We start from the raw sequence: 27,694 nt of genomic DNA, 5'->3' as shown, positions 1-27,694 counted from the left end.
GAATTGACGAGTTATTTTGCAAATTCTTTCATTTTTTAATGACAAAATATTTCAAATTTTATTTACTTTTCAATCTAATGATAATTTTTTCTCAAATTTGAGATTAAATTCAGTTGAACTGGAAGTAACTTTATGTCAGTGAAAATACAACATCCATTCAACCTGTTTAATCTACAGTCTACCATCAGCTGGTTTAGTTGTATAACGGTCTTCACCTAACCTTTTGATTATATCTGATGATTGGTGTAATTTTGTTAATCTTTCACCAACAGCCATCAAAATAGGATTTATAATGGTTCTCGGAATTACTTAACAACGTAAGTAACAATACATTTACATGAGCTAATTAATAAAATAGTTTTCAGATGAATGAGATTATGATTTGTTTAACCTGACAAAGGTCTTGATAGGAAACCACAGACATTCATCATAAAGCTTCATATGTCACTTTGCTACAGATTTTACTATTGATTAAATGATACAGATAAAAGATATTCCGATCAATTGGTTAACCCTTCATTTCTTTCAAATTTCCAGTTTACTCTCATTCATCATACAATGTCATTAGATGTTAACCTTGCTTTGTTAAATTAATTATCGCTACATCAACAACAAACTTAGCCACTAATTTAGGTTTGTGCTTTTTGCGCTTTCTATGTCAAAGGAGGAAAAAAAAGAGAAGTGATTTTTGTTCCAATTTTTAACCAATTCTCTGTGTTTGTCTGTTTCCAAGGGCCATTCAATTTTAGGTAATTATCTGGGTTCAAGTTAACAATATCTATTTACTCTCAAATAGTAATGACTATAACAATATTTGATATGATTTGACTGTAACAATATGAGAGAAAAGAAAGGAAAAAAAACTTGTAGAGAGAATAGAATAGAAATGTTTAAATTATTCATTTCTTCTTATCTTGACCAAGACATTTCTTGTTATATTATCGATTAGTTAAATTCAGTTAATCCTCTTTCTCTTCTCTCTTCTTCTCTCTCTCTCCTCCTTAAAAAACCTCAAGAACATCAAGAAATGTAAACAGTTTCTTGAGTCTTTGTGTCTTTACAAGTTAAGACGAAGGCGAAGAGAAATGGTCTTGGAAACTCTTTTATCTCTCCTGAACATTTCAACGGTCTTATCCGTTCTCTCTACTTCTCCCTCTCTCTCAGTCTCTCTCACTCCAGTCTTTTTGTCCTTAAAAATTTAAAAAGAAAAAGTTGACCAGGTAACCCTTTAAACGGACCAACAAAAGAAGCTCAAACTCGAGATGAAGTTTTCTTACAAGAAATCAGCCCAAAAAAAAGAAACTTTTCTTTCCTTTTAACCTTTCCTTTTCTTCTTCTTGCAACCTTCCAAAGTGTATTTATATATATTTTTGTCAACAAATTTAACAACAAATCAACCGCTATTAACACAACTTGTCATCTGATCACTTGATTAACGACAGCTACAATCAACTAACCAATCATATACATTTGTATAATTCAGTTTTTCCATCATGGGAAATTGTTTACTATTATTGAATGATAAGCCTTTGACACACAAAAGTGTCTCCTTTTTAAGTTAAAAATGCAGTTTGTTTTGAAGCACAGGTAAGTTCATTCAAGAATGAACACACAATCAGATAAAGTTTTAAAATATTTTTTCAAAAGAAAAGGTTGAAAATTTTTATTTACCTTATGATAATTAATAGGGAATTGTATTGAGTAAAGAATAGAGGAATAACTTAGAAATGAATTATTACACAGTTTGTAAGATGAAACTTTTCAAATTATGTTTTCCTTTGGAAGGCAACAAACAATTTGAACAATTTAAAAACTGTTGTCCCTTTCAACGTGTTGAACAGTTGCAAATGTGCGAAGTCACGTCTAGCTTCGCCAATTAGTTGGGCTCAACTTTTGCAGTTCAATTAATTAGCTCAATTATTCCAACGAAAAATTCAAACATTTTCGGTTAGTTGGTCGTCCTTTCAGATCATCAACATTTTAAATGATTTCATTTTGGCTTCAATGTGATTGATTAGTCTTCATTTGTACCATCAGTCAGTTCAAGTCACTTTCAACAATCATGATTACCAAACCAAGTGTGAATTTCTCGGAAAAATTATTCCAATTCTCATTTTCCATTTGCTATCAAAACATTACTTTTGCATGAAAAGCAATTGAAAATTTTATGACATTTAAATTTCTGAACATCTGAACTTCCCAGTCAATTCATTGCAAATTTATGCAGAAATGATAATTATAACATTATTGTTATTATTAAGATATTTTATTACAATTTTATCAAAGTGCAATATTTGAAGTCAAAGATCAGAGTTGCTAAAGCAATGCTTGAAACGCTCAGGATTAATGCGAATCAAGAAAAGCTAAAGATAACAATTAGTCAACTTTAGAAGTAATTTTTGTTACATTTCGAGCACAATTATCGGTAAAATTACCTGTGAATCCTTTTTTAAGAAAAGTGTTTTGTTCAAGTGTTGGCGCAAATGAGAAGAGATTTGAAAGATGAAATTGTTGATTATTTGTTGAAATAATCAATTGATTCTAGTGACAACCTGTGAAAAAAGCAATATTTACAATTAAATTGTTGTTTGAACAAAACACACTTTTCTCTGTATTTTAACAAACAAAGTGACCAGAACGATATGTGATTTAGACTGACCTGTAAACATAAATCTTGTTCCGCGCAAAGCAACAAAAAAAATGTTAACAATTACATTGAAGCAATTGAATTTGAAAATTTCTTTATCGGTCAAGTTGAAACACTTACACATTACTACATAATGACATTTTTTGACCAAATTTTACGTAAACATTGACCATAACGATAATCAGTTGAAAGTAAATAAGAACGACATAAAAAAGTATCTAAAAGTTAATCAATGAATCGCCTCATAAATTAAATTGAAACTTGGATTAACTCAACAATTTTCCTTCACTTGTAACCATATATTTGGACTCTTTTTTTTTGTCAAATCTGTGTGCTTATAACCAAAGAAACAAACGGAAGTGCTTATCAATATTTCCCATTCAGTTGATTATCGGTTGCCGTTTGTAAGCAAAAACTGTATTCAAATTGAAAAGGCTAATTAGAAACGGGAAATAATTATGTTCAATTGCTGGTTCAATGCTAAAAGGGATGTTCAGTTGGTGGCTTCAACTGTTTCTGTCATGTTGATACAATTTGGTCAACATTTTGATTTGCAAAAGCGACTCTAGATTTTTTTTGTAATGTTTAATGTTACCGAAAAATCGCAAAAGATATTTATAATGTGTGCAAAATTGAAATTTAACGCTAATAATGAAAAGGTTTCACTGATCGTTTGGGTAACAACACATTGACCACAAGCACTTTGCCACAATCAAACTTGTCATTTACACCTAATCTTAATGACTTTTCTGTACCAAACACCATTAACACGTATCAAGCAACATCATCATTTGCACACATTTTGTTCACTCTAACAATGTTTAAGGTTTAATCATTTGGTTAATAGTTTATATGCCAGGGTTAATTAGTTACACTTTTACCTTTTTTACACTTTTTCTGTTCATTTTCATTGGTCATCATTATTATTTCACATCTATAATTGACATTGAATTGAACACTTGAAGTAGTTAACAATGTTGCACATTACCATAATTTGTATACACTTGACCCTCTCTCTGTGGTTACAAAGGAAAATAGTTTTTTCTGCAAAATTTTTACCTTTGACCGTCAGCGAAACAAAAAACGAAGCAAAATAAGTGATTGAACAAGGAAACATAATCAAAGATGAAGATGATGCAGATAATGACGATAACCTTAAGAAGGTGAAATTATCTTCTTCTCAAAACTGAATCAAGATTCACCAAACAATAAAGGCTTAAGGACCAGGGTCAGTGAATACGGGTCACACCATAATTTGAGTCTAACCTTCACTGTTAATTTTACTCATCACTGTCAAATAGTTGTTTTTTTCTTACCTTTACCTCTACCTTTCCTGCTATATAATTATTGTCCACTGTATCTCTTTCAAATTCACTGTAATCATTTTTACTTTGTTAAACAATTCATACTTTAATTTACAATTTAGTTAACTTTCTCACAATCTTTTCCAAATAATGATTCAACAAACGCGAAAACACATCAACAACAACGCCAAAAGTATAAGGTATCAATGCATTAAAAATGAGTATACGAGGTAAAAAAAAAGGTTTGGTTAAATGTATCATTAAATGTTTACTATGTAAGGGTTTCCCTAACTTTCATTTATTTATTTATCCTCATCCTTATTAACATCCTACATCATCATAATCATCATTATCACTCGGTCTTTGCTTTGCTCCTTTTTCATTATTTTTGTTTCACTTGACATTTAAAGTTAAACATATAAGAGGATAACTTAACCTACTATTTTCAATGTTTACTATTTTTTGTCTTCAACTAACTGTAATATCAAACATTATCAGCAATTAACTTGATCATAACAGTTAAAGGACAAGCTTTATTGTCAAATGCTTGTTACAATGTTATTAAAGGGATGCAAACATTATTATGTTACTCCGATTGCTGTCAAATTTACTTTTCTTGCCTTTCAATTAATAATTTACAATTAACAGTGATTCGTTGTACAATTGATAACCGTTTGAAAAGGATGAGGTCAATATAAGGCAACGACCTTTGGATTAGCCACTTGAATCAAATGATGAAAAACTTGAAGACGATGTTTATGATGATCCAACATGATCAGAATCTCATCTCTGTTGATCTTTTTAATAAATCTCATGTTCGAGCTTTTTTGTTGCTAATTATTTTTCATTTGTTATCGATGATAAAAACAAAACTCTGAAAATTGAAGCCCCATTCAAAGGCGGAACAATTAACTTACATTCTCTTCATCATTTCTCCTTTGCATCATCGATAATTTAGCTTATTGAGTTCATTGATTTGCGTTCTTAATTGTAGCAATTAAATGGCAAATACCTTTTGCCTGAGTTTCCACAAGATATACAACAATCATCGACACTCAATCATATCTGTCATAGTCTTTACCTTTTCATTTGCTTTGTGAAATGTTTAATCATGTTTTTTTTCATGTTTGAACCCCTAACTGTGCACAGTTTGTTGTAACAACACTATTTGTCTTTGCTGTTTTAAATGATTGAGGAACCTCATAAATTCATTAGATTGAACAAAATTAAACTAAATTTTGTTATATTATTACAACTCAAACAATCAAAGCAAAACTAAAAGTAAAATTGAAATGCCAAATGAAAAAACTGAAATGATTAACCTTTTAATTGTGATTAGTGTTAATCGTACAGGAAGTTTATCATTCACATTTATTGCATGATTAGTTAAACATGGTTACACTGATTTGAAATAACCTTGTCAAGGTGAAGAACCAAAAAACTGGAAAAAATCAAATTTCAATCTTTTTTTCATTCACTATCATGATTAATATATACTTGATGTTAACATTGAAACATTGTTGCGATTGTCATCTGACTTTATCCTCATCTGATTCATCCTCAAATTGATTATCAATGTAACTCAATTACCATTTTTTAGTTAACAACCTTTAGCCCAGTTAACCTTTTACCTGATTGGATCAACTCGCCAACTAACCAAAAGATAATTAAACCTAACCTTTAAAGCAATAATTCACATTGTTGAACCAACAGTCAATATTTAACTAATACATGTCAGGTTAGGTTTGGTTCGGTATCTCTGAACCAGGATAACAGAGATTGTAAATGTAACTAAGGGCAAAATGCAAACAATTAATCACTCTGATAAAAATCGAAGCTCAACTTTGCAATTATTTCACAATTAAACACCAAAATTGTATTAATTGCATTTCTTTTTCTTCTCTCAAATGAATTATCACCAAAAAACACATGATAACATTTAATGTATGGTTAACATCATTATCATCATTCCAATGTTGACAAGTTATTCAAATCTTGATACAACAAAGAGTTGACAAACCTTTTTTTGCGAAACTTAAAATATCATTGAAACGACTCTAATGGCATTTTTGAAACGCTGAGCGCAAATTTTTGTTGGTAAACAAAACAAAGTTTCAGGTTCAAGTTTTACCTCATTATTTAAAGCTGATTTGCAATTAAATGAACACAAAGATGTTAAAAGATGTGAAAGTTATCATCAGATGATTGAAACCATTTTGATACTTGTGTTTGGCTAATCAATCAATTGGCTATTGTTATGCTTTGACCGTTGCTATTTGGACTTCGTTAATGGGCCAAAATGAGCTTCTTGAAAGACAAAGAGACAGAGAGGAAAAAAGAGAGGAAAAAGAGAAAGAGAAAAGGGGAAAAAGTTGAAAAAAGTATTTCTTTCTTTTTCCTTCTTCTTCAAGACATTCTTATCTGTCTACTTTGTCTGTCTTTTGTGGATCTTCCATGAGTTAATCCCACTCTTATCTTCCCAAGAAAGCGGCGTCCTAATTGAAACTGCTTTTTTCTTAAGAATAAGAGAAGATGAAAAGAAGATGAAAAGATGAGAAGAAAGGAAAGAAAGAGAAGAAATTAAATTTGATTCTTGCAAAAAATTAACTAAGTAAACTAATGATCCATTGAAAGAAGCAAAGTTTCTTAAAACATTTTTCAATGGATCATTTGTTTCTCATATTGTGTTGCTATTTAACCCTATGAGATGTTTAAACATGTTAACCAATGTTCATTTTGGCAACAATAAAAGTTTACTTTTTTCTTGCTTTGCTCAGGCAACTCAAACTAATGGTTGCTATTCAGATTAACCTTAATCCATTTCATCTCATTTCATCTTTTATCACCTATTTTCACAATCAGAAGCAATCATCAAAATCATCGCCAGTTTCATCTTAATCATGATCAATCTGATTCTTGCTCAATTTTTGTGTCTCTTCTTTCAACATTTACAATCGATATTCTTGTTAACTCAATGAATTTCTTCAGTTTCTTCATTTTCTTTTTTACTTTTTCTTCTTTTCTTTTACACTTAACTTTATAATGATAACCTTGAGATGTACACGAAGGTGATGAGGATGATCAGGATGATGATTATCATTCTCATTATCATTTAACCATTTCTCTTATTTGACCTGTCTTTAAGTATTTAATTTATAGTTAAATTGTAGCAATTAAAAAATCTTATCGCACCGAGTCAGCAACTAGTTAATCCGGTAAATTCAACGTAATTATCAATAACCTTTCAGTCTTTGGAAACATAATGATAATCATTTATATTCAAATAAAATATTACAATTCATTTGGATTCTTGCAAAATGCTGATAACGAAAAAATTGTCTTTTATTTTGTTGCACTTTCACTTGAAGTTCACCAAAATACATTTCAACGTAATTGTGTCAACATTCAAATGTTAGTACATTTAATGTTAACTTTAAGGAAAACATTTTCACCTCAATCATTTAATTTGCAGAACGATGATTAAGATGATAAAGGTGAAGATGAATGAATGAAGTTAGGCAAGTAAAAAAGGAAAGATGAAAGTGAGTAATGATGAGGATCAAGTTGATGAAGCTGATGATGAAGTCGATGATGAAGATGAAGATGATGATAAAGAGGGCTTGGAATGTTGTTAAGAATGTTGACAACATCCTCTTTACCTTTTCTTGATCAACATTAATTAATATAAATTGTGTTAGAGAATGAAAATGAGGATGAAAATGAAGATGAAACTGGATTCCATTAAATGTTTAACTGTTTGTTTCCAGGTAAATGATAAAATAAAAGTCTTGTTTATTTGTCATTTTTAAAGCTCTCAATGAAGGTTACCTTTAGTTGAAAGAAAGAGTTAAAGTTAAAGGTTAGTTAAAGGATAAGTGAAAAGACTGGTTACATGGAGAGTTTAATCAATATCAATCTGAATTACTGAGTGTTACTTGAATGAAACTTGCTTTACTTGTTTACATTCAATATGATACATTGATCAATGAAAACAAAAATAAACTTTTCTCTTTTTATTTCCCAATCACATCAAATAATCAATTTTAATTCGCCTGGTTTATCTGAAGGTTGAACAACTTCGAGTTGAATGTTGCAAATATCAGAATATCCAGAATTGCTTGGATTTTAAAATAAGTCTTGAAGCTCTTCTTCACCACATTGTAAAATGTAATCTGGAGATTTTAATTGTATCAAATTAAAGAAGGTAAAACAGTTTTACCAAATCAAAATGTAACAAGTTAATTAATATTAAAACTGTGCTTTTATAAAGGGTGTAACACTTAACAGCCTGCAAATTTTGAAGATAAGAATTAAAATTGAGCTAACCTTTATCATAAAATTTGTTGATATTGATGAAGATGAACACAGATAATGAAGCCCCAGAGACAGGAAACCAAGACCAATTGGTCATTGGTCATCGATATCAACAAATTTTATGATAAAGGTAAGCTCAATTTTATTCTTATCTTCTAAATTTGCAGGCTGTTAAGTGTTACACCCTTTATAAAGGACAAGAAGATATTTATCGATGATAATGGTAATTACAGGGTGCTAAGCGAACTAGGTATGAATTTTAAATAGTAAAGGTTGATTCAAATGATTTCAGATCATTTTCCCTTCAAAATACTAATTGAAAATACAGAACTTGATATTTCTGATTTCATTGCTTTAAAGTTACTTTTGAATGCTGAAACTTGTTGACACACCTTTGTCATCACAATGGTAGTCGAAGCGATGATTGCATTCTGTCATTATCATCTTCCAAAATTATTAGTTGCATTTGTTTCATTGGAATGTTGGATTCCTGTTTTGCATCAAAAAACTTGTCTGAAAATATTGCATTTATTCGTATTTAAATGACATTTAAAATAAATTGCTACATTTATTTGTTTCAAAGTTTAAGTGATCAACAAAAGTGATTGAAATGATTGTAGTAATTGAGTTGATTGAGATGAATGAAACTAAATTATTGATGCGCCATTAAACTCCTCCCTTTGGTCTCACAAAAAGTGATTGGACCACCTTAAAGGTAGATAATCGTTTTCATTCATAAAATTATATTCACCATTTTTGACTAATAATATTGTTCAATTTGATGTTCAGTTCGCCATTGAAATTGATATTTTGTTTCATTATTTTTGCTCACCAAAAAATGAAAAGTAAAAATTTGTTCAAGTAATTATAATATTTTAACCTTTTCAACACTTGTTATGAATTTATGTAAAAGTGTATGTAAAAGCTGCATGAGTTTTGCATACAAAATGATTAACCACACACACAGATATACAAATAAATGAACAAATATTAATATTGAACAACCGAAGGAGGTAAAAGTAAATTAGAAACAAAAAAACAAAAATCAACTTTTACCTTTATTTATTGATAAATATTAAACTCATCAAGTTTGACATTCAATTCAAGGAAATGATTCCTTTTTTTCTTGTTGATTGTCTTGTTTTTTTAAGCTAATAGGAGTTGGAAGATGATGAGAATGGAGAGGATGATGAAGATGAAGATGATGATGAGAATGGCGAGAATGATGAAAATGACGAGAATGAAGATGATGTATAAACATGCCACTCAAGAGTAAAAAGTAAACTTATTATACAAAGTTAAAGGTGAAATGAAAAGAAATGAAATTTGCTTAAGAAAAACATTCAATTCTAATGTATTAATACAATCATCTTATTATAATCATACATTGCTTTTGACACTCTACTGATAACTGTTGAACCCAAATTAAAATACCAATTGATTGCAACTATTTTTTGTTTGAAACGGCGAAAAGATGAAAATATAAATGAAAATGATGATGATAATGATGATAATGAAGATGATGTGAGATGATGCAGAAGTAAAGAGAAAATAAAAGGGAAGAAGAAGGAAAAGAAAGAAGAAGAAGAAAGAAGAAGAAAAGTAAGAAGAAGAAAGAAAGAAAAGAAAGAGATGATAAATAAAGGTAGAGTGGCTTTACTTTGATAATGAAAAAAGTGGCCCATTTTTTGATTGGCTCTTCAACATATTTTCACAAGTCTTTTTTAGTGAAACTGTTGACCAGGTAAGAAGCTTCCGAAGCTGCCCACTATGGGGTCTCTCCTGTTCAATTTAAAGCTCAACCTCATCATTTCTTAACTGATAACCATCTCTTTGTGACTCTTTTCATTTCATTTCATATTGGATCGTGATTTGTAACGCCTTTGTGAACACCTATCGATATATAATGTTGACCGATATTTCTCATCTTTCTTCTTCTTCTTCATCATCATCAGCATCGTCCTCTCTATCGTCTTCTTCATCAGCCCCATCATTATCATTACTATCTTCATCATCTTCTCTGTTAATTTTGACTAGTTTCTAATTAATTTCATTACAATCATCTTTTCCCTGTTAACATCACATATCAACTTTACATGGACTCTCTTCAAATGCTCAAATAAAACACCGTTAAAATATCAAGATGATTATGATGATAATGATTAAGATGATGATGATTAAGTAAAAAAGAAAGGTAACTTGAAATATTCCAATAGCCAATCCCTTTTTTTGCAAACGATCTGAGAAAATAAACTCCTCTCTTTGTAATAATAGTGCCTCTCATCATCATCATTATCATCATCTTAATGTTTCTTTTTATTCATCAACATTATCATCATCATCATCATCATCATCTTCTTCTTCTTCTTCTCCCGCTTCTTCTCTTTCTTTCTCTTCTCTCTCGCTCTTTACTCAATCATCAACTTGCGCTGCTACTTATCAAGCCTCTGTTATTTACTAGTTTTATTTTACTTACAGTATTTGATATTATTTTTTGGGGTGAAAAATGATGATAATAACATTGTTATTTTTCAAAGCAAACCCCAGATTCATCTTCATCGTTATAAATTGTCCTCCTTCTTCCTCCTCCTCCTATCAACCTGAACTGTTAACCAAACACCTACACAATCAATTGAGTAATTAAGTATTGATGGTCATCATTATGATAATTGAAAGACCACCTTCTATGGTCATATTGAACCAGTTAAACCATTGTTATTTACTTGAATAGACTTTTAAATCATCATAAATAGCATTATTTACTTTTACTATTATCATTATTCCCAATTATTACCGACTTTTACTGAAAATTTGCTTTAACTATTTAATATTAAACTAAAATAGTTATTTGCTTTTATCACGTCCCATTTCATTATCTTTGTCCTTGTTTGTTATCTTGAGCTTCTTCCTCATCTCTGCTCATCATCGTAGTTATTATTATCATGATAATCATTATTTGGCTTTACCTGTTTTCACACTGTCCTGTTAAATTGAAGGTAAAAAATGAGGCAATAAAAAGTTAAAGCAAAAAGACTGAGAAAAAGAGACTCAATTGAAAGGCTAAAAGAAAGTTATTGAGTCAAAATGCACGCGATGAAATGACCTTTCAAAGGAAAAAAGAAGAGCAAAAAAATGAGCTTTAAATTTTGGCCTTTTGTGTAAAATGTATAACTGAACGGACAAACTAAACTAGTTGACCAAATTAGTTAAACTTGCTGTTGTTGTTTCAGCGCTGACAATAACTTTAATACGATCGATTGATGAGACCGACTTCATCTTAAATATCCTTGACTACTTTGTGAGTCAACAAAAGGAGCAAATTTTAAAGCAGCAAAAGTATCAACAAGCATCATCACAACAACGGCACAATAAGCAGTTAATTGATTATTAGCTTTCCCAGACTACTTGAGTACTTTTGCTTCTTTGCAGAGCAAACCCAGTGTCTTCATCCTCATCCTCATCTTTACCTCTGTTTCCAATGAAAACAAGAAAAACATGTAAATATTACATAGAAAACTGAGTTTCTTTCATTCTTAAATTACAGTCAAATGACGATCAAGAGGATAAATAACTTGACAATGCCTGAAGCAAATGAAGAAGGTCAGTTGAAGGCTTCTTGTTCAGATTGACTAAAATAATTTCATTTGAATCTTTAATTGTTATCAAAGTAAACGAAAGGATTGATTATTTGTTGCAATTACCATTTGATTAGACACTCAACTATTGTCAAATGGTTTAATAATTTCCCTTTTAACTGGATTAACTTGTCGTTCAATTGTAAGCAAATAATCAATGAACAGCAAAAGAAGTAAAAAAAGGTATTGAAGGATAAAAAGAAGAAGAGAAACTCAACTTGGAACAAATCAGATTTTCTTAAGAATATCTTAATCATATGCTTATCAAGTTGTCTTCCTTTGCTTTCATCTTGTTTGAAATGAAAAAAAAGCTCAGAAGTTAAGAATCAGATTGATTGAGATGGTGCTCATGATAGTTAATGTATAAACATTTAATGATAATCATGATAATAATTTAGTTACATTGATACTAAATTGTTTGTTTATTTGCTCTGCTTATCCTTTGATGTTGCGTGTTTAATATCAAGGTGCCAATGAGATCGACAAATTTTGCCAATTCAAGCAAAAGTAGTAAATATATCAACTAATAAAATAACATTTCCTATCCTCAACTTAGATTGTCATCAACAACAAGGTAAATAATGGAGTAACATTATCGCAAAAATGGAGACAAATTAGTCTCATAACCCGTTCCTAACTGAATGTTAATATTACTTTCTCTTTCTCAAGTGTAATCTGATTGTAAATTGATTGTGTAACTATCAAGAAAACCCCTTTTCACTATCAACAGAATTTCAATTTTTCCATCAAAACCAACAAGTTAACAACACACATTGAAAGCTGAGAATTGAATGAATCAGGAATTGCATTTTTCCTCAAATAAAAGTTACTTTTTGTTCCCATTTTTACTCAAAATTATCGGGAAAAGTTAAATGCAAAAATATTTGAGTTTCAGTTGAAAACTTTCAGCTTATTCTCAATGTTTTCACTTGATGTGCTTTAACGTCAACAGACATTTTTTTACGCCAATTTTGGCTCGTTTTGTGTTAATTGCATAATTTCAGTCAACAATTTGCTTAACTGATTAACCTAATTAACTTTGTGCAATAAATTGAAATGATTAGCAATATTGGCAGTTTGTTTCCCTTCAAATGAGCTTCCCAGAAATGCAGACTGACCAAAAAGAAGAGAGTTTAACAGAACCAGACAAAGTTAAAGTTGAGCAGAAAAGTGAAAGAAGAGAAGATGAAAAGATGAAGAAAAGATGAAGGAAAGGCGGGAATGAATGAAAGAAGAAAAAAGAAGAAAGAAATATCTGAAAGAATAAAGAACGAGAAAGAAATGGAATTGTTTGTTTGCGCTCAAAAGTAACAACAAAAATGAGCCTCAAGTCGCCATCAATTTGCGAATCAAAATTACTACTTGCAATTGCGAAGCAAACACTTGTTTAACTTTCATTTATCAACCTGAAAAGATGTCATCCATTGAACTAATTTGCAATAAAAATCGCCAATCTCTGAATTCCTATTATCGCAGCATCGATCAACCTCAACAATTCAACTCATTTCGTCCATTAATCTCTTTAAAACTGAATCAGTTCATTGCAATAAAACGCCATTTCTTACTGAACAAATATTTCCATCATTTCAAGATAAAACAAAAGATCATTTCACCATAAAAAGCAAACATTTTCATTATCTTTAGTCAAATGATTTACCATTTCATTGAATTTTTCTGAATAGCAAATGAAAGCGTCTCAAAATAACCTCAAGAATGTGCAAGTTTTGTGTCTTGCCGACTTTGCTTTGCAAATGCAATACAACAACAGTTTTTGTTGAATAAAGTTTAGCTGGGAAAAATGTTGACCTTTGAATAAAATGCGCCAAAACTGTTAACAGAAAGCATGAAATTGGCGCGCGCGCGTCTATCAAATGCGTGTTGATGTTTTTGTATCAATCTTATTGGTCCAAAGCCATGAACCTATAAAACTATCTGATAATAATAATAACATTAATAATGTTAATAATATTAAGTACAATAATAAATAACAAGTTCTTATAGGTAAACCAGTTTTCCTTGTTTACCTTGTTTTATTAATTTCAAGCGTAAAGGCAGAAAAATGTTGACTTTGCACTAATTTGGATTCACTTTTGGTGAGCCTTTAATTCCCATTAATAGTGGCACATTAAATTACATTTAATTACATTCAAATCTCTTAAATATTGAACATGAAAAAATATCAGTAGCAAAATTGAAATGCATTTTCATTTTTAATATAAACTTGGATAAAGATGATTTCATGATTTCAATTGTTGGCTAAATTGGCTTCACTTTAATTTACAATTGCAATCTAGTTTGAGCAATAATCTTTACCTAATTATCATCAGTTGCATTCCCTTGTTAAGGTAACTTGAGAAAGGAGCAAAAACAGTTGCTAAAACTGGTTTTGTGTGTGTTCACTTGAAATGTTTCAAATAATTGAAATTTTTCATCATCACTAACAAGTTTGTTAACGTTTAATTACAACAATTTAGCCTTCATCCTATTGCCCTATATATGGCGCTATTTACACCCTAAAGGCACCTTCACCTTTGTTTCACCGATCCTCATGATGAACCAATTATTTCAATGAAAACATTGTTAACTCTCATCAAACTGATCAACCATAATAATACACAAGCTAAATCAATATTATCATTTCATCTAATTTCATAACGTGATTAATTATTTTGCTAAACATTGATCGTTAACCCAGGCAACAGCAATCAGCTAACAAGAATGTCAAATGATAGCAAAGGAAAACTGAACAATAATGTTTTTTAACCAACAATAATCATTTCACGAACTGAATAAGAATCGCATTTTCAATTTAAATGCAAAAGTTCATCAATCAACTAGCAAAAATCAGTTCAATTAAATATTGATTTTCAAGTTTCCAGTTCGAAACTAATTAAAGGTTAGTGTGAGGCTATTAAACATTAATGGTCACATTTGCTCATCCAAACAATTAATCATTAAACTCAATAATCATATTCAATATAATTTATCAAATCTCTGGTTCCAAGTAATTACAACCTTGATTTTTGCATTTCAAAGCAAAGATTAGACTTTCATTTTGTCCCTTGTAATATCAATAACAAACCCACAATTAAATGTTTATTAAACGATGCTGAAAAAGTGTCCAAAAACTGAAGTTTCGGACAATTAAACAAATTTAAATAATTTCAAGTTTAAACAAAGGTCAAGATGAGTTTTAAATTATTAAATGAAAGCAACAAATCAAAGTCTTTGAAGCGAATCTTATGAAAAGTTGATCTTAATTTACCTTTAATATCTTATAATTATTAACTTGATCATTACAATGTCCATATAATTGATGTAATTGTCCATCAATAATAAACACTCCTTTAGATGCAAAATAAGCCCAAAAAAAGGCTTCCAATCACATTTAATCTAAACTTTGATATGCTTTAGGACATGGAAGTTTACTTGACCGTGAAATGGATTCCTCAATAATCTTGAAATTAATCTTGTTTCCTCCTGCACTCATGATTTCCGGTTTACCTGATTCTGCTTGAAACAAAACAAGTCTCGAAACAAGTTAACCTTTTTCGCGCCTTTATCCATCCTTAGCAACAAATATCACATTCTTGTACTTCATCATCAACATCATCTTAACCCTTTCTCTTGAAAATTCATCTTTTTTTTTATTCATTAACTTTTCCTTATCCTGTACATGTGACAACGGATGCAATCAAACGGATAAGGAAACACTTGATTTTTCATGATTGGAAGAAGAAAATTATAAAAGGAAAACTTTCGGGATTTCACTTTTCATGTTGATTCCATTTCTCACTGAAACCTGAGCAAATATTTTAATTTTATTGTCTTTTCTATTAATATTATTGAAGAAAGTTTCATTATTGATTCAATAATTATTATCAGAAGCGATAACAATTGAGATTAATATGAATTGAGACGGAAAATTGGTGAAAAAAAGAACCAATTATCACTGTAATTAGACTTAATCTTGACTCAATTAAACTGATAATCATGAAGTATTTCTTAATAATAAAGAAACATGAAAATGAACAAGTAAAAATATCAACATTATTCTTTGATCTCACAGAGTCTTGAGACTGAAAATATTTTCCTTTCTTTACCTCTCTTTTTTTCTAGGTTATCAGAGTTATCATGAAACAGTATTATTGCATATTGGTTAATCCAAAAGACTTGGGATAACAAAAAATGCAAACCTAAGGTAATTTGATTGGAGCCATTAAGGTAAGTGTGCGTTTATGCGTTTTTTGTTCAATGTTGTCACACAACACTGTTATTCAGTTGTCAAGTTTAACTACTGATTGGTTAAGATGAAGATCAGGAATCAATCGACTTTGTTTCCTGAAATATGTTAATGTTAATAAGTGTGAGACATGATAACACTTGTAGTTGGAGAATGAAAAAATTTCAATGGAAAATGAGGAAAGACGAGAAGATGTTGATGATGAAAGAAGACGAGAAGATGATCCGTTTTATCGGCGCCAGAGCACCTCTTAACATGATTTGAACATCGTTACATGTTGATCAACATCTTCATACTGATACACCAAGAATCAAACATTATATAACAATATGGTTTCTGGCTTTGCAAACCGACAGTTGAAACTCATTAGGTAAATCATCACTTCCTTGATCATCATCTTAACCCTCATCTTCATCTTGATCTTTCATACCTCAGTTTATCAGAACGATGAAGCAAAAATTAAACCTCTCATTCCATAACAAACTCAAGTTTCACCAAACATTGCAATTGTCAAACTGTTACACTTTTAGAGTCGATAAATTTTTTCATTTCAATGAAAAAAAATTAGTTTTAATTATTTCAAAGTTTATGTGAAAATTAAACTCAAATTAAGGTAAAATGATTTCAATTGATGATAAAAGGTAATAAACATTGAGTTATTAATGTTCACTGAACGTTCATTAATTGAAATGATTTATTTGTTCAATATTATTTAACACTTCTTTACCTCTCATCTTCACAAGATGATCATGTTCATGGAATGGGTATTTCTAGATGTCAGTTGCTTTCTTTTCATGAAACTTTTCTCATTCATTGGATAAAATTATTTAGAGATGCAATTGAATCCTCTTCATGAAATCACTTCACTTCTTTGTTTCTTCCCGATTTATCATTATTATTATTTATATTTTTCATTTGTTTGATTTGCTCCAGTAAAAAAGTTTAATCAAACTCTTCTAACTTTCATTTGTTATCGCACAAACAACTTCCAAGTAATCTAATAATATTTGATAAAATAGTTTCTATTTCTCTTTACTAAACCATTGAGAACCGATTCCGATTCAAACTCGAACCAATTTCCTTCAGTCCTCAGACTGTTATCAAATTGTGCCGTTTCTTGATCGATATCATTGATCCATTTCAAGATTCGAAGTCAAAGGTTTTAAAATTGATGTAGACTTGATTTTGTCTTCACTTGTTATCGCAATCGATACAAGTGATTCTGATGTTATTCACAGCATTAAAAGTATGCTTAATCTTATTATTATTTTATAAGTTAATTAACTTGATAATCCTTTTATAATTGGCTCTGATTGCAAATGTAATTAAGTTTGTTGTTAACAACCTTTTCAATTATAATCATGATTGTTTTCATCTGTGTGGTGGTAATCATCTGATTGTCATCTTGCAATTTAAGATATTTGGATGAGACAAAAAAGACTTGTGACAATCACATTTCACTTTGATATTTATAATGAACTTGTTGATCTGGCTATTTTGTGACAATTGAAATGAAAGTTCAGGGATAAGATTCATTACATGAGCAAATTATTTCTTATTTGAGAATTTTATTTCCTGTAAAACTTATACTCAATTGGTTGAGAGTTGATTCTTGATTGTGTATCAAGAGCATCATTTAATATCATTTGTAACAAGATAATGGTAGAGCCATCTTTAGACTATTTGATTGATTATTGCCAATTCAGAGTCTTGAAGTAAAATATTTTCACAATTAATGTTAACATGATTTATTGAATCAGCATATTGAGTTCATTTAGAAACCTCTAATTAATTTGACTTGTGCTTGATTACAATTAAGTGGAGTACATTGACTTTAATTTTGTTTCTTTAATAATGATTAGAAATATTTTAAGGTGAGACTTTTGTCAACATTCAATTGAAGATGATCATTAAAGGGTTCAATTTAAAAGGTAAAGTAACTTTAAATCAATTGCTTTTAAGGCTTTTTTGAGGCCCAATCTTTAGTTTCATTAAAATCAATGCAATCATTGACTGTCATTCATTGTATAATCATTGTTGAAGTTATAAAATTCATTTCTGCATTTGCAAGTAATTTTATGTGCAAATGCAAGGAATGAATGAAGATGAAGATTATCATGCATTTCATGAATGTATGATTGAATTAACTGGAAATTTATCGCTAATTTTGATTCGCTTTCTCAAGATGTAACAATCAAGTTTAAGTAAATTAACACATCGTTATTAGATCAATTATGTTTACCACAAAAGGGAAGGTGGCGAAGAAGGTGAAGATTAAAATAAAAATGCTGATGAAAAGGTGGAAAGCAAATTATATGTATGAAGAGCAAGAAGGAGGACAATTTATAACGATGAAGATGAATCTGGGTTTTGCTTTGAAAAATAACAATGTTATTATCATCATTTTTCACCCCAAAAAATAATATCAAATACTGTAAGTCAAATAAAACTAGTAAATAACAGAGGCTTGATAAGTAGCAACGAAGTTGATGATTGAGTAAAGAGAGAGAGAGAGAAGAGAAAGAAAGAGAAGAAGCGGGAGAAGAAGAAGAAGAAGAAGATGATGATGATGATAATGTTGATGAATAAAAAGAAACATTAAGATGATGATAATGATGATGATGAGAGGCACTATTATTACAAAGAGAGGAGTTTATTTTCTCAGATCGTTTGCAAAAAAAGGGATTGGCTATTGGAATATTTCAAGTTACCTTTCTTTTTTACTTAATCATCATCATCTTAATCATTATCATCATAATCATCTTGATATTTTAACGGTGTTTTATTTGAGCATTTGAAGAGAGTCCATGTAAAGTTGATATGTGATGTTAACAGGGAAAAGATGATTGTAATGAAATTAATTAGAAACTAGTCAAAATTAACAGAGAAGATGATGAAGATAGTAATGATAATGATGGGGCTGATGAAGAAGACGATAGAGAGGACGATGCTGATGATGATGAAGAAGAAGAAGAAAGATGAGAAATATCGGTCAACATTATATATCGATAGGTGTTCACAAAGGCGTTACAAATCACGATCCAATATGAAATGAAATGAAAAGAGTCACAAAGAGATGGTTATCAGTTAAGAAATGATGAGGTTGAGCTTTAAATTGAACAGGAGAGACCCCATAGTGGGCAGCTTCGGAAGCTTCTTACCTGGTCAACAGTTTCACTAAAAAAGACTTGTGAAAATATGTTGAAGAGCCAATCAAAAAATGGGCCACTTTTTTCATTATCAAAGTAAAGCCACTCTACCTTTATTTATCATCTCTTTCTTTTCTTACTTTTCTTCTTCTTCTTACTTTTCTTCATCTTTCTTCTTCTTCTTTCTTTTCCTTCTTCTTCCCTTTTATTTTCTCTTTACTTCTGCATCATCTCACATCATCTTCATTATCATCATTATCATCATCATTTTCATTTATATTTTCATCTTTTCGCCGTTTCAAACAAAAAATAGTTGCAATCAATTGGTATTTTAATTTGGGTTCAACAGTTATCAGTAGAGTGTCAAAAGCAATGTATGATTATAATAAGATGATTGTATTAATACATTAGAATTGAATGTTTTTCTTAAGCAAATTTCATTTCTTTTCATTTCACCTTTAACTTTGTATAATAAGTTTACTTTTTACTCTTGAGTGGCATGTTTATACATCATCTTCATTCTCATCATTTTCATCATTCTCTCCATTCTCATCATCATCTTCATCATCATCTTCCAACTCCTATTAGCTTAAAAAAACAAGACAATCAACAAGAAAAAAAGGAATCATTTCCTTGAATTGAATGTCAAACTTGATGAGTTTAATATTTATCAATAAATAAAGGTAAAAGTTGATTTTTGTTTTTTTGTTTCTAATTTACTTTTACCTCCTTCGGTTGTTCAATATTAATATTTGTTCATTTATTTGTATATCTGTGTGTGTGGTTAATCATTTTGTATGCAAAACTCATGCAGCTTTTACATACACTTTTACATAAATTCATAACAAGTGTTGAAAAGGTTAAAGTAATTACTTGAACAAATTTTACCTTTTATTTTTTGTTCAAAAAAATTATGAAACAAAATATCAATTTCAATGTCGAACTGAACATCAAATTGAACAATATTATTAGTCAAAAATGGTGAATATAATTTTATGAATGAAAACGATTATCTACCTTTAAGGTGGTCCAATCACTTTTTGTGAGACCAAAGGGAGGAGTTTAATGGCGCATCAATAATTTAGTTTCATTCATCTCAATCAACTCAATTACTACAATCATTTCAATCACTTTTGTTGATCACTTAAACTGCTTAAACTTTGAAACAAATGAATGTAGCAATTTATTTTAAATGTCATTTAAATACGAATAAATGCAATATTTTCAGACAAGTTTCGTTCAGTTGTCAATCATCAGCTTCGACTGATTTCATTGTGATGTCAAAGGTGTGTCAACAAGTTTCAAATGATACAGGAAAGTTCATTGAATAATGCTCGAACATTTTGCTAAAGAATTTCGATACTTAATTGTTTCATTGATTGTCATCAATCTCATGATGATTAGCATCTTTGCTAATGATTTTGGTTTCACTTAATTTTGGTTGATAACAATGTAATTTAGCAATTAATCAATAATTTAATTTTAATTGAAAATGATTAGACAAATTTCATGGGAATCAAGTATTTGAAGAGCATCATTAAGAAAAATATGATTAAAACAATGAATCAAATTAAAGTTGAGGTTAAGGTTGGTTAAACACCTTAAATAATAAATTAATGAAAAAAATGATTCAAGTATAAATTCAATATAGAATCAAGATAAATTGAATTAAAGTAAATAACAGACAAAATTAATTTGATTGTGATGAAGATACGAAAAGGAAAAATTATAATTACCTTTTATAATAATCATAATGAATTAATTGTAACGCATGGTTAATTGTGACCTTTAATCCTTTGCTTTTTAAACTTTCACTTTAACTTTGATAAATTCAATGTAAAAATGTTTCGATGCATACATTGGATGGCAAATGATTGTTTAGTTGATGAGAAAAGTTTATTTTTGTTTTCATTGATCAATGTATCATATTGAATGTAAACAAGTAAAGCAAGTTTCATTCAAGTAACACTCAGCAATTCAGATTGATATTGATTAAACTCTCCATGTAACCAGTCTTTTCACTTATCCTTTAACTAACCTTTAACTTTAACTCTTTCTTTCAACTAAAGGTAACCTTCATTGAGAGCTTTAAAAATGACAAATAAACAAGACTTTTATTTTATCATTTACCTGGAAACAAACAGTTAAACATTTAATGGAATCCAGTTTCATCTTCATTTTCATCTTCTCCTCATTTTCATCCTGTAACACAATTTATATTAATTAATGTTGATCAAGAAAAGGTAAAGAGGATGTTGTCAACATTCTTAACAACATTCCAAACCCTCTTTATCATCATCTTCATCTTCATCATCGACTTCATCATCAGCTTCATCAACTTGATCCTCATCATTACTCACTTTCATCTTTCCTTTTTTACTTGCCTAACTTCATTCATTCATCTTCATCTTTATCATCTTAATCATCGTTCTGCAAATTAAATGATTGAGGTGAAAATGTTTTCCTTAAAGTTAACATTAAATGTACTAACATTTGAATGTTGACACAATTACGTTGAAATGTATTTTGGTGAACTTCAAGTGAAAGTGCAACAAAATAAAAGACAATTTTTTCGTTATCAGCATTTTGCAAGAATCCAAATGAATTGTAATATTTTATTTGAATGGAAATGATTATCATTATGTTTCCAAAGACTGAAAGGTTATTGATAATTACGTTGAATTTACCGGATTAACTAGTTGCTGACTCGGTGCGATAAGATTTTTTAATTGCTACAATTTAACTATAAATTAAATACTTAAAGACAGGTCAAATAAGAGAAATGGTTAAATGATAATGAGAATGATAATCATCATCCTGATCATCCTCATCACCTTCGTGTACATCTCAAGGTTATCATTATAAAGTTAAGTGTAAAAGAAAAGAAAAAAAAGAGAAAAAAAGAAAATGAAGAAACTGAAGAAATTCATTGAGTTAACAAGAATATCGAATGTAAATGTTAAAAGAAGAGACACAAAAATTGAGCAAGAATCTGATTGATCATGATTAAGATGAAACTGGCGATGATTTTGGTGATTGCTTCTGATTGTGAAAATAGGTGATAAAAGATGAAATGAGATGAAATGGATTAAGGTTAATCTGAATAGCAACCATTAGGTTGAGTTGCCTGAGCAAAGCAAGAAAAAAGTAAACTTTTATTGTTGCCAAAATGAACATTGGTTAACATGTTTAAACATCTCATAGGGTTAAATAGCAACACAATATGAGAAACAAATGATCCATTGAAAGAAGTTGCAAGTTTCATCTTTCAAAGGAAAAAAAGCAGCAAAAAAAAACAAAATCCCGAAGCCACTTCAGAGTTTCTTTGCCTTGTTTCATGCTGCTTCGGCCGTCGCCCGTTTATTATACCTTCAAAATTCACTTTTGCTCTGAAAATTCACACCAAACATTTTTCTCGTTTTTTAAGCCCAAAAAAAAGCAAAGTGATTAAAAGGCAACATCATCAACATACACAAAACAGTAAAGCCTTAACATTGAAAAAACCTAGAAATAAGTAAACTTTGATTTTTTTTCAAGATAATTTCACTAGAAGGATGAACAGTATAATAGATGATGATGATGATTATGATGATGATGAGGGAGAAGAAGAAGATAAAAAGAAAGAGTAAAGAAAGCAAAAAAGCCCTTTGACCTTATGGGAATGAATTAGTTGGTTTAACAAGGAATTCACTCTCTTCTCTCTGTCTAACTTTTCTTGTGTGTTACTCTTTCGACTTGTTTTTTGACCCAACACACATATAAATAAGGAACCAAAATTGGAGGCAATAATAACACATAAAGAGCCCAAAAATGGAGCCAAAAAAATGGTTCCTATGTAGACAGACGAATCGGCCGAATGTAGTTTACCCGTGGCGACAATGTTATTCCTCCCTTTAAAACTATCGCTTCTTTCAACTTCATCATGTCAATAATTATAATAATGATGATAATATTTCTTGTGAAAAACTAAAAGATTGGATTCTTTTTACCAAATTTTGTTCTTTACTTTGTAATCATTGACATTTTTTGTAACAACACTCATTGTTGCCTGTTTTGCGTTACTTTAGCTGTTGTTGGTGTCGTTGATGGTGACAATGGTGATGATAATGTGGAGGAGGATGAGAGACAAGGAATCACTATTTTGTTGCTTTTTACCCTTGTTGACATCTCAACCACCTTCACAATCAACATACTAATTAAGCATTTTCAAAGTGAAAACGATCATAATGATGAGTTAAATTGTAGACCACCATAATTGCTCATAATTAACTTGCCCATTTCCTTATTATCAGCAATATTTGATTCTTGACTTTTCAACATTTTACTACAAAATCAAACTAATTATCATCATGAATGACTTCCATTGTCATCTTTATTTACAATTTTATGATAATTTTATTTGTTTTATCAAGCATTTCTGTCTAAATATCATGAATCAATACAGTGTACCAAATTGAGTTTCAATATCTTTTGCTCATATTCATTTTAATCAATTTAAATTTGATAAAATTAACACTTGCCTGCGCAAAAGATATAAAGTTGGTGCAAAACTCAATTTGAGTGACTGTAATTCAGTTAAAATGAAACATTATCACTTCAGGGGCAATCCGATCAAAACAATTAATGAAATAAAAATTTCAATTAGATTAAAAACTGATAAGAAGTTAATCTAATTTTCACAAAAATTTAATCTCAATAATGTCCATAGGGAAAAAATTTTTAATTGACGACAGGCGCATGACCTAAATGTTGTTAAATTGGTTGATCGGATCTTTGTAAATTAGTGACGTCACAAATTATTGAAATTTTATCTAATCTTATCTTTACAAACATTTTTAGTCTAATTTTTAACTACATTTCTTGTTGATCGGATTGCCCCTCAATTGAAGACATTTACATTGATTATACAATGATTGTATTGATTTTAATGAAACTAAATAAAAAGATTGGGCCTCAAAAAAGCCTTAAAAGCAATTGATTTAAAGTTACTTTACCTTTTAAAGTGAACCCTTTAATGATCATCTTCAATTGAATGTTGACAAAGTCTCACCTTAAAATATTTCTAATCATTATTAAAGAAACTAAAATTAAAGTCAATACTTTGATTGTTAATTGTGATCAAGACACAAGTTAAAATCTTATTAATCTGCTGATGATTGAAAATAAGCCAGTTTAAACATATACATAATGTATTTAACTAACAGTTGACAGTTTTCACCTTTATCATTTCAGATGGATTCATTGATTTTACCGCAAACTGGATGGTTCAAAGCAGCGAGTTGCACTTGGTATTAACATGGATATTACCTGATAATTTTAGCTATTAATCATTTATGTCAATTGATTTCGGAGCTTTTCTTCATCAATTAATTAGATCAACTCATGCAATGTTTATTGATTTCAAGCTAAATTGCAAATTGGCCATGTGCACCTAAAAAGGCTCAAAGTGATTAAGAAGATGAAAGTTGAAATTAAATCACACTCTAACATGAACCACACTCATATCATAATGTTTACCGAATTGTACAATAAGTCAAATGTTGATCCCGATATACAAGATGTAACATCAAAGCAAACATTCAAGTTAAAAATGATTCGAGTTTACAATTATTTACTTTCAACTGTGAAAAGCAAAAAAAGACAACCAAAGGATCATTTTTACGGAGTAAAATATGTTAGTTATCTCGATAAAATGATTGTTAAATGTCACTTTCTTAACCAAGGTTTAACCACGGAGAGACGACCGATGAAACAAATGATTCTCTATGAAATCAGTCTGTTTATAATCAATTTATTTACAGTCGTCCGATTGTTGCTGGTACTTTTTTGGGACGAAAAATCGCCTGTTTACAGTCAACTGGTGCTTTACCTAGGCGAGGGATACATTGGACTACCTAATCGCAAACTAGTGTTGACCCTGTTTTTACTCGCTCAAAGCTGCTTTTGGCTCATCAAATTAACATCCCTTTGGTGTGAGTTGACCAACAACATGAAGATTCTCGATGAATTAGCAGTCGTCAGAAAATCTGGTTTTGATTCTGATGCACTTAAATTAAGAAATGAAGATTGTAAAAGATTCCAGAAAATCTCAATCGTCATTCTTGGCAACATAAAGGCTATCATCATTATATTATGTTTTTCCGTCTCAAGTATTCATATTTTTTTTCAACAATCTTGCTGGCATTTCTTGAACGGACTCACAGCCAAAACGTTAACCTTTATTTGGTCCATTTTCATCGTAACCATGATTTGTATGCACACTACAGTCGCACTGATTGGCACTGCTTTACTTTTATTTGGGTTTAGTTATGTTAAATTTCGCCATGACTCGATCACCTCTAACTTGAAGCTCTTGAGCAAATTTCCAGTTTGTCCAGTGGCCATTTTACAACGAACCATTTATGATCACATCGATATTTATAACCTTTTTGACCTTTGCAATGTATTTTCACGTCCAATTTTGTTTGTAATGTACGTTCCGTTTACCTTGTTTGCTGATTTGACCTTCTTCTTTGTGACAGTTCACGGAGTCGATAGTAAATTTGTTTCCTATGTAGCAACAGTAATTATCAGTATAGCTGTTGCTGGGTTTGCTTTATCCACTTATTTAATTGGTAACATTCATTCAAAGGTAAATTCAGCTAGACGATTGTTCGTGATACTAATTAAGCTTTCTCGTTTCAGTCTTCAATGGCCAGTAAACAATTGCATAAGCTAATCCTTCATGCTCCATTCAATGTGCGAGTTAACCTTAAGGTAAGTTGAAAAAGCATTTGTATTTTTGTTGTTTACCAATGGATTGTTCAGCATGAGCTTGTTTAGTTATTAATCATTATTGATGAGTGAATTAATAATTTGATACTCAACTTACCTTATATTTAACTTTTACTTATCATTTATCAAGGCTTTATTTTTATTGGAAAGAATCTTGGAAACTCCGGTTGGAATAAGTAGTTACAATTCAGTGGTTACAAAAGAGCATGTTGTTACTGTATGTATTGAAATTAACTAACATGTAAGATTAATTAATACATTTTTGGATTTTTCTTCTTCTTCTTCTGCCTTTTTTAACAGTATTTATTGGAGAATGCATCAAATCTTATGCTGTTCACTTGTAATTTCCGCAGGGTTTAATTGATTCAATGATAAAACTTGATCAATGAAATTTAAAGTCACCAGATTAAGTTGACTTTAGCTTTGTAAGTTACAAGTTTGCTTCATTTGTCAATAGAAAAGCTATTTCCAATAAATAATATTTAATGCTTAAAACGACCTCATTTCTGACAAATCTTACAATCTTTCTTTAAACCAGTATTTTCTTTATTTGCAAAGGTATTGCAATTAAAACTGCAAATCTTTTGTCTGAAAAATACCCGGGAAGGTAACCTGTGGGTTGGTATGGCGTTATTAGAGACACCTCTTCCTAAAAATTGGCACCACGATTACCACCAATTACTACTCTTCCTCCTGGAGGATTCCAAGAACCGATCTTGGTTTTGGTTCTATAATAAAAAAATAAAAACAGACAATACTGAGAATAGCAAAAAGGATTTCTAAATATCTCCGCACACTTACGTGGAGTAAGGAGTGTAAGCCTGGTCTGAACCAGTCAAATTCTGTTTATGATCTTGTAGCCATTTGTATTCAACTCTAGGTTCTTCTATCGGTGTTTTATCAGTATTATGGACCATCCAGTTATGCCATTCAGGAGGAATCATTGATGCATCGTAATCAAGATTACATTTTTCATTGTATATAACCCATCGATCAGCTTGAAGGGTAGAGTTACCCAAGATAAATTTAATTTCATTTTGCTTTGGATCAAGATAAAGTATTCAAATACTTAAAGATCCTTACTTTTCATTTTGTAATTTTTCATAAATCCCTTTCTCTTTTTGTTTGTAAAATTGTCAATGGAGACACAGTTTCCTTTCTTTCCTTTCTTCATTTGTCTTCCTTTTTTCTTTAGGTTTCAAAACCTTTCATTTCCTTCCGTTAACAGTAGTATATATTGAGACAATTTTGCCCTTTTGATTTATGTTCATTTTACTGTTTAATCTATGATTTCATTACTGTTTAAATTACTTATTAATCAAGTTCTGATTACTCCTGGTATTGGAATACCAAATTGGTTTAATCCTGTCCTGCTCTTGAATTAATAAAGTTTTCTAAATTTCTAGTTTGTAAGTGAAAGTATTCAAATACTTATTACTCAATGTGTTTCAACTATTAGTTTGCTATAAACCGCGATAGTTCATTGTTTGTACCAGTCTTTGGTTTGACCTTAATTAGCTATTTCTAGCTGTGTGGTAAAAGTATTCAAATACTTGTGTTTGGACTTGTTGGTCAGCTTAAATAAGCTAAGCTCTCGTGCTGTTAATCTTGTGCAACAAAAATACAAA

At 30.1% G+C, this 27,694-nt stretch overlaps 2 protein-coding genes across 5 annotated transcripts; one reads left to right on the top strand and one right to left on the bottom strand.

Moving 5' to 3' along the window:
- Positions 1-21: 21 nt before the first annotated feature.
- On the top strand, positions 22-26,710 carry LOC107360673 (uncharacterized). 4 transcript variants are annotated; one of them, XM_089268033.1, is made up of 8 exons: positions 188-317; positions 16,020-16,124; positions 24,525-25,734; positions 25,814-25,923; positions 25,977-26,048; positions 26,197-26,283; positions 26,367-26,491; positions 26,605-26,710. In XM_089268033.1, exons 5-7 carry the CDS (start codon positions 25,983-25,985, stop codon positions 26,424-26,426), a joined length of 213 nt encoding a protein of 70 aa, XP_089124159.1. In that variant the 5' UTR covers positions 188-317; positions 16,020-16,124; positions 24,525-25,734; positions 25,814-25,923; positions 25,977-25,982; the 3' UTR covers positions 26,427-26,491; positions 26,605-26,710. The 4 variants fall into 4 exon arrangements, with proteins under 4 accessions (XP_015782866.2, XP_089124159.1, XP_089124158.1 ...); XM_015927380.3 differs by lacking the exons at positions 16,020-16,124; positions 26,605-26,710 and having other exon boundaries at positions 22-317; positions 24,525-25,923; positions 26,367-26,561; XM_089268032.1 differs by lacking the exons at positions 188-317; positions 16,020-16,124 and having other exon boundaries at positions 24,600-25,923; positions 26,625-26,710.
- On the bottom strand, positions 26,532-27,086 carry LOC149094213 (putative NADH dehydrogenase [ubiquinone] 1 alpha subcomplex subunit 12). The gene is made up of 2 exons (XM_089268035.1): positions 26,868-27,086; positions 26,532-26,794 (listed from the first exon to the last, which is right to left on the bottom strand). Exons 1-2 carry the CDS (start codon positions 27,008-27,010, stop codon positions 26,716-26,718), a joined length of 222 nt encoding a protein of 73 aa, XP_089124161.1. The 5' UTR covers positions 27,011-27,086; the 3' UTR covers positions 26,532-26,715.
- Positions 27,087-27,694: the final 608 nt, after the last annotated feature.

This window comes from Tetranychus urticae, chromosome 2, assembly GCF_039701765.1.
Source record: "Tetranychus urticae isolate SD_2017Ah chromosome 2, NJAU_TeUrti_SD_1.0, whole genome shotgun sequence".
Lineage (NCBI taxonomy): Eukaryota > Metazoa > Arthropoda > Arachnida > Trombidiformes > Tetranychidae > Tetranychus > Tetranychus urticae.
Note: the sequence above shows the minus strand (reverse complement) of the source record. Positions and strands in the feature narration are given on the sequence as shown.

What these genes read in the sequence shown, in the direction of transcription:
- LOC107360673 (XM_089268032.1), top strand. Translation starts at nt 24,751, where the DNA reads ATGAAAGTTGAAATTAAATCACACTCTAACATGAACCACACTCATATC. An exon ending in TTGGTAACATTCATTCAAAG is followed by an intron (nt 25,924 to 25,976) that starts GTAAATTCAGCT and finishes TTCTCGTTTCAG; the next exon opens with TCTTCAATGGCCAGTAAACA. An exon ending in ATGTGCGAGTTAACCTTAAG is followed by an intron (nt 26,049 to 26,196) that starts GTAAGTTGAAAA and finishes TCATTTATCAAG; the next exon opens with GCTTTATTTTTATTGGAAAG.
- LOC149094213 (XM_089268035.1), bottom strand. Translation starts at nt 27,010, where the DNA reads ATGATTCCTCCTGAATGGCATAACTGGATGGTCCATAATACTGATAAA. An exon ending in GCTTACACTCCTTACTCCAC is followed by an intron (nt 26,795 to 26,867) that starts GTAAGTGTGCGG and finishes TTTTTATTATAG; the next exon opens with AACCAAAACCAAGATCGGTT.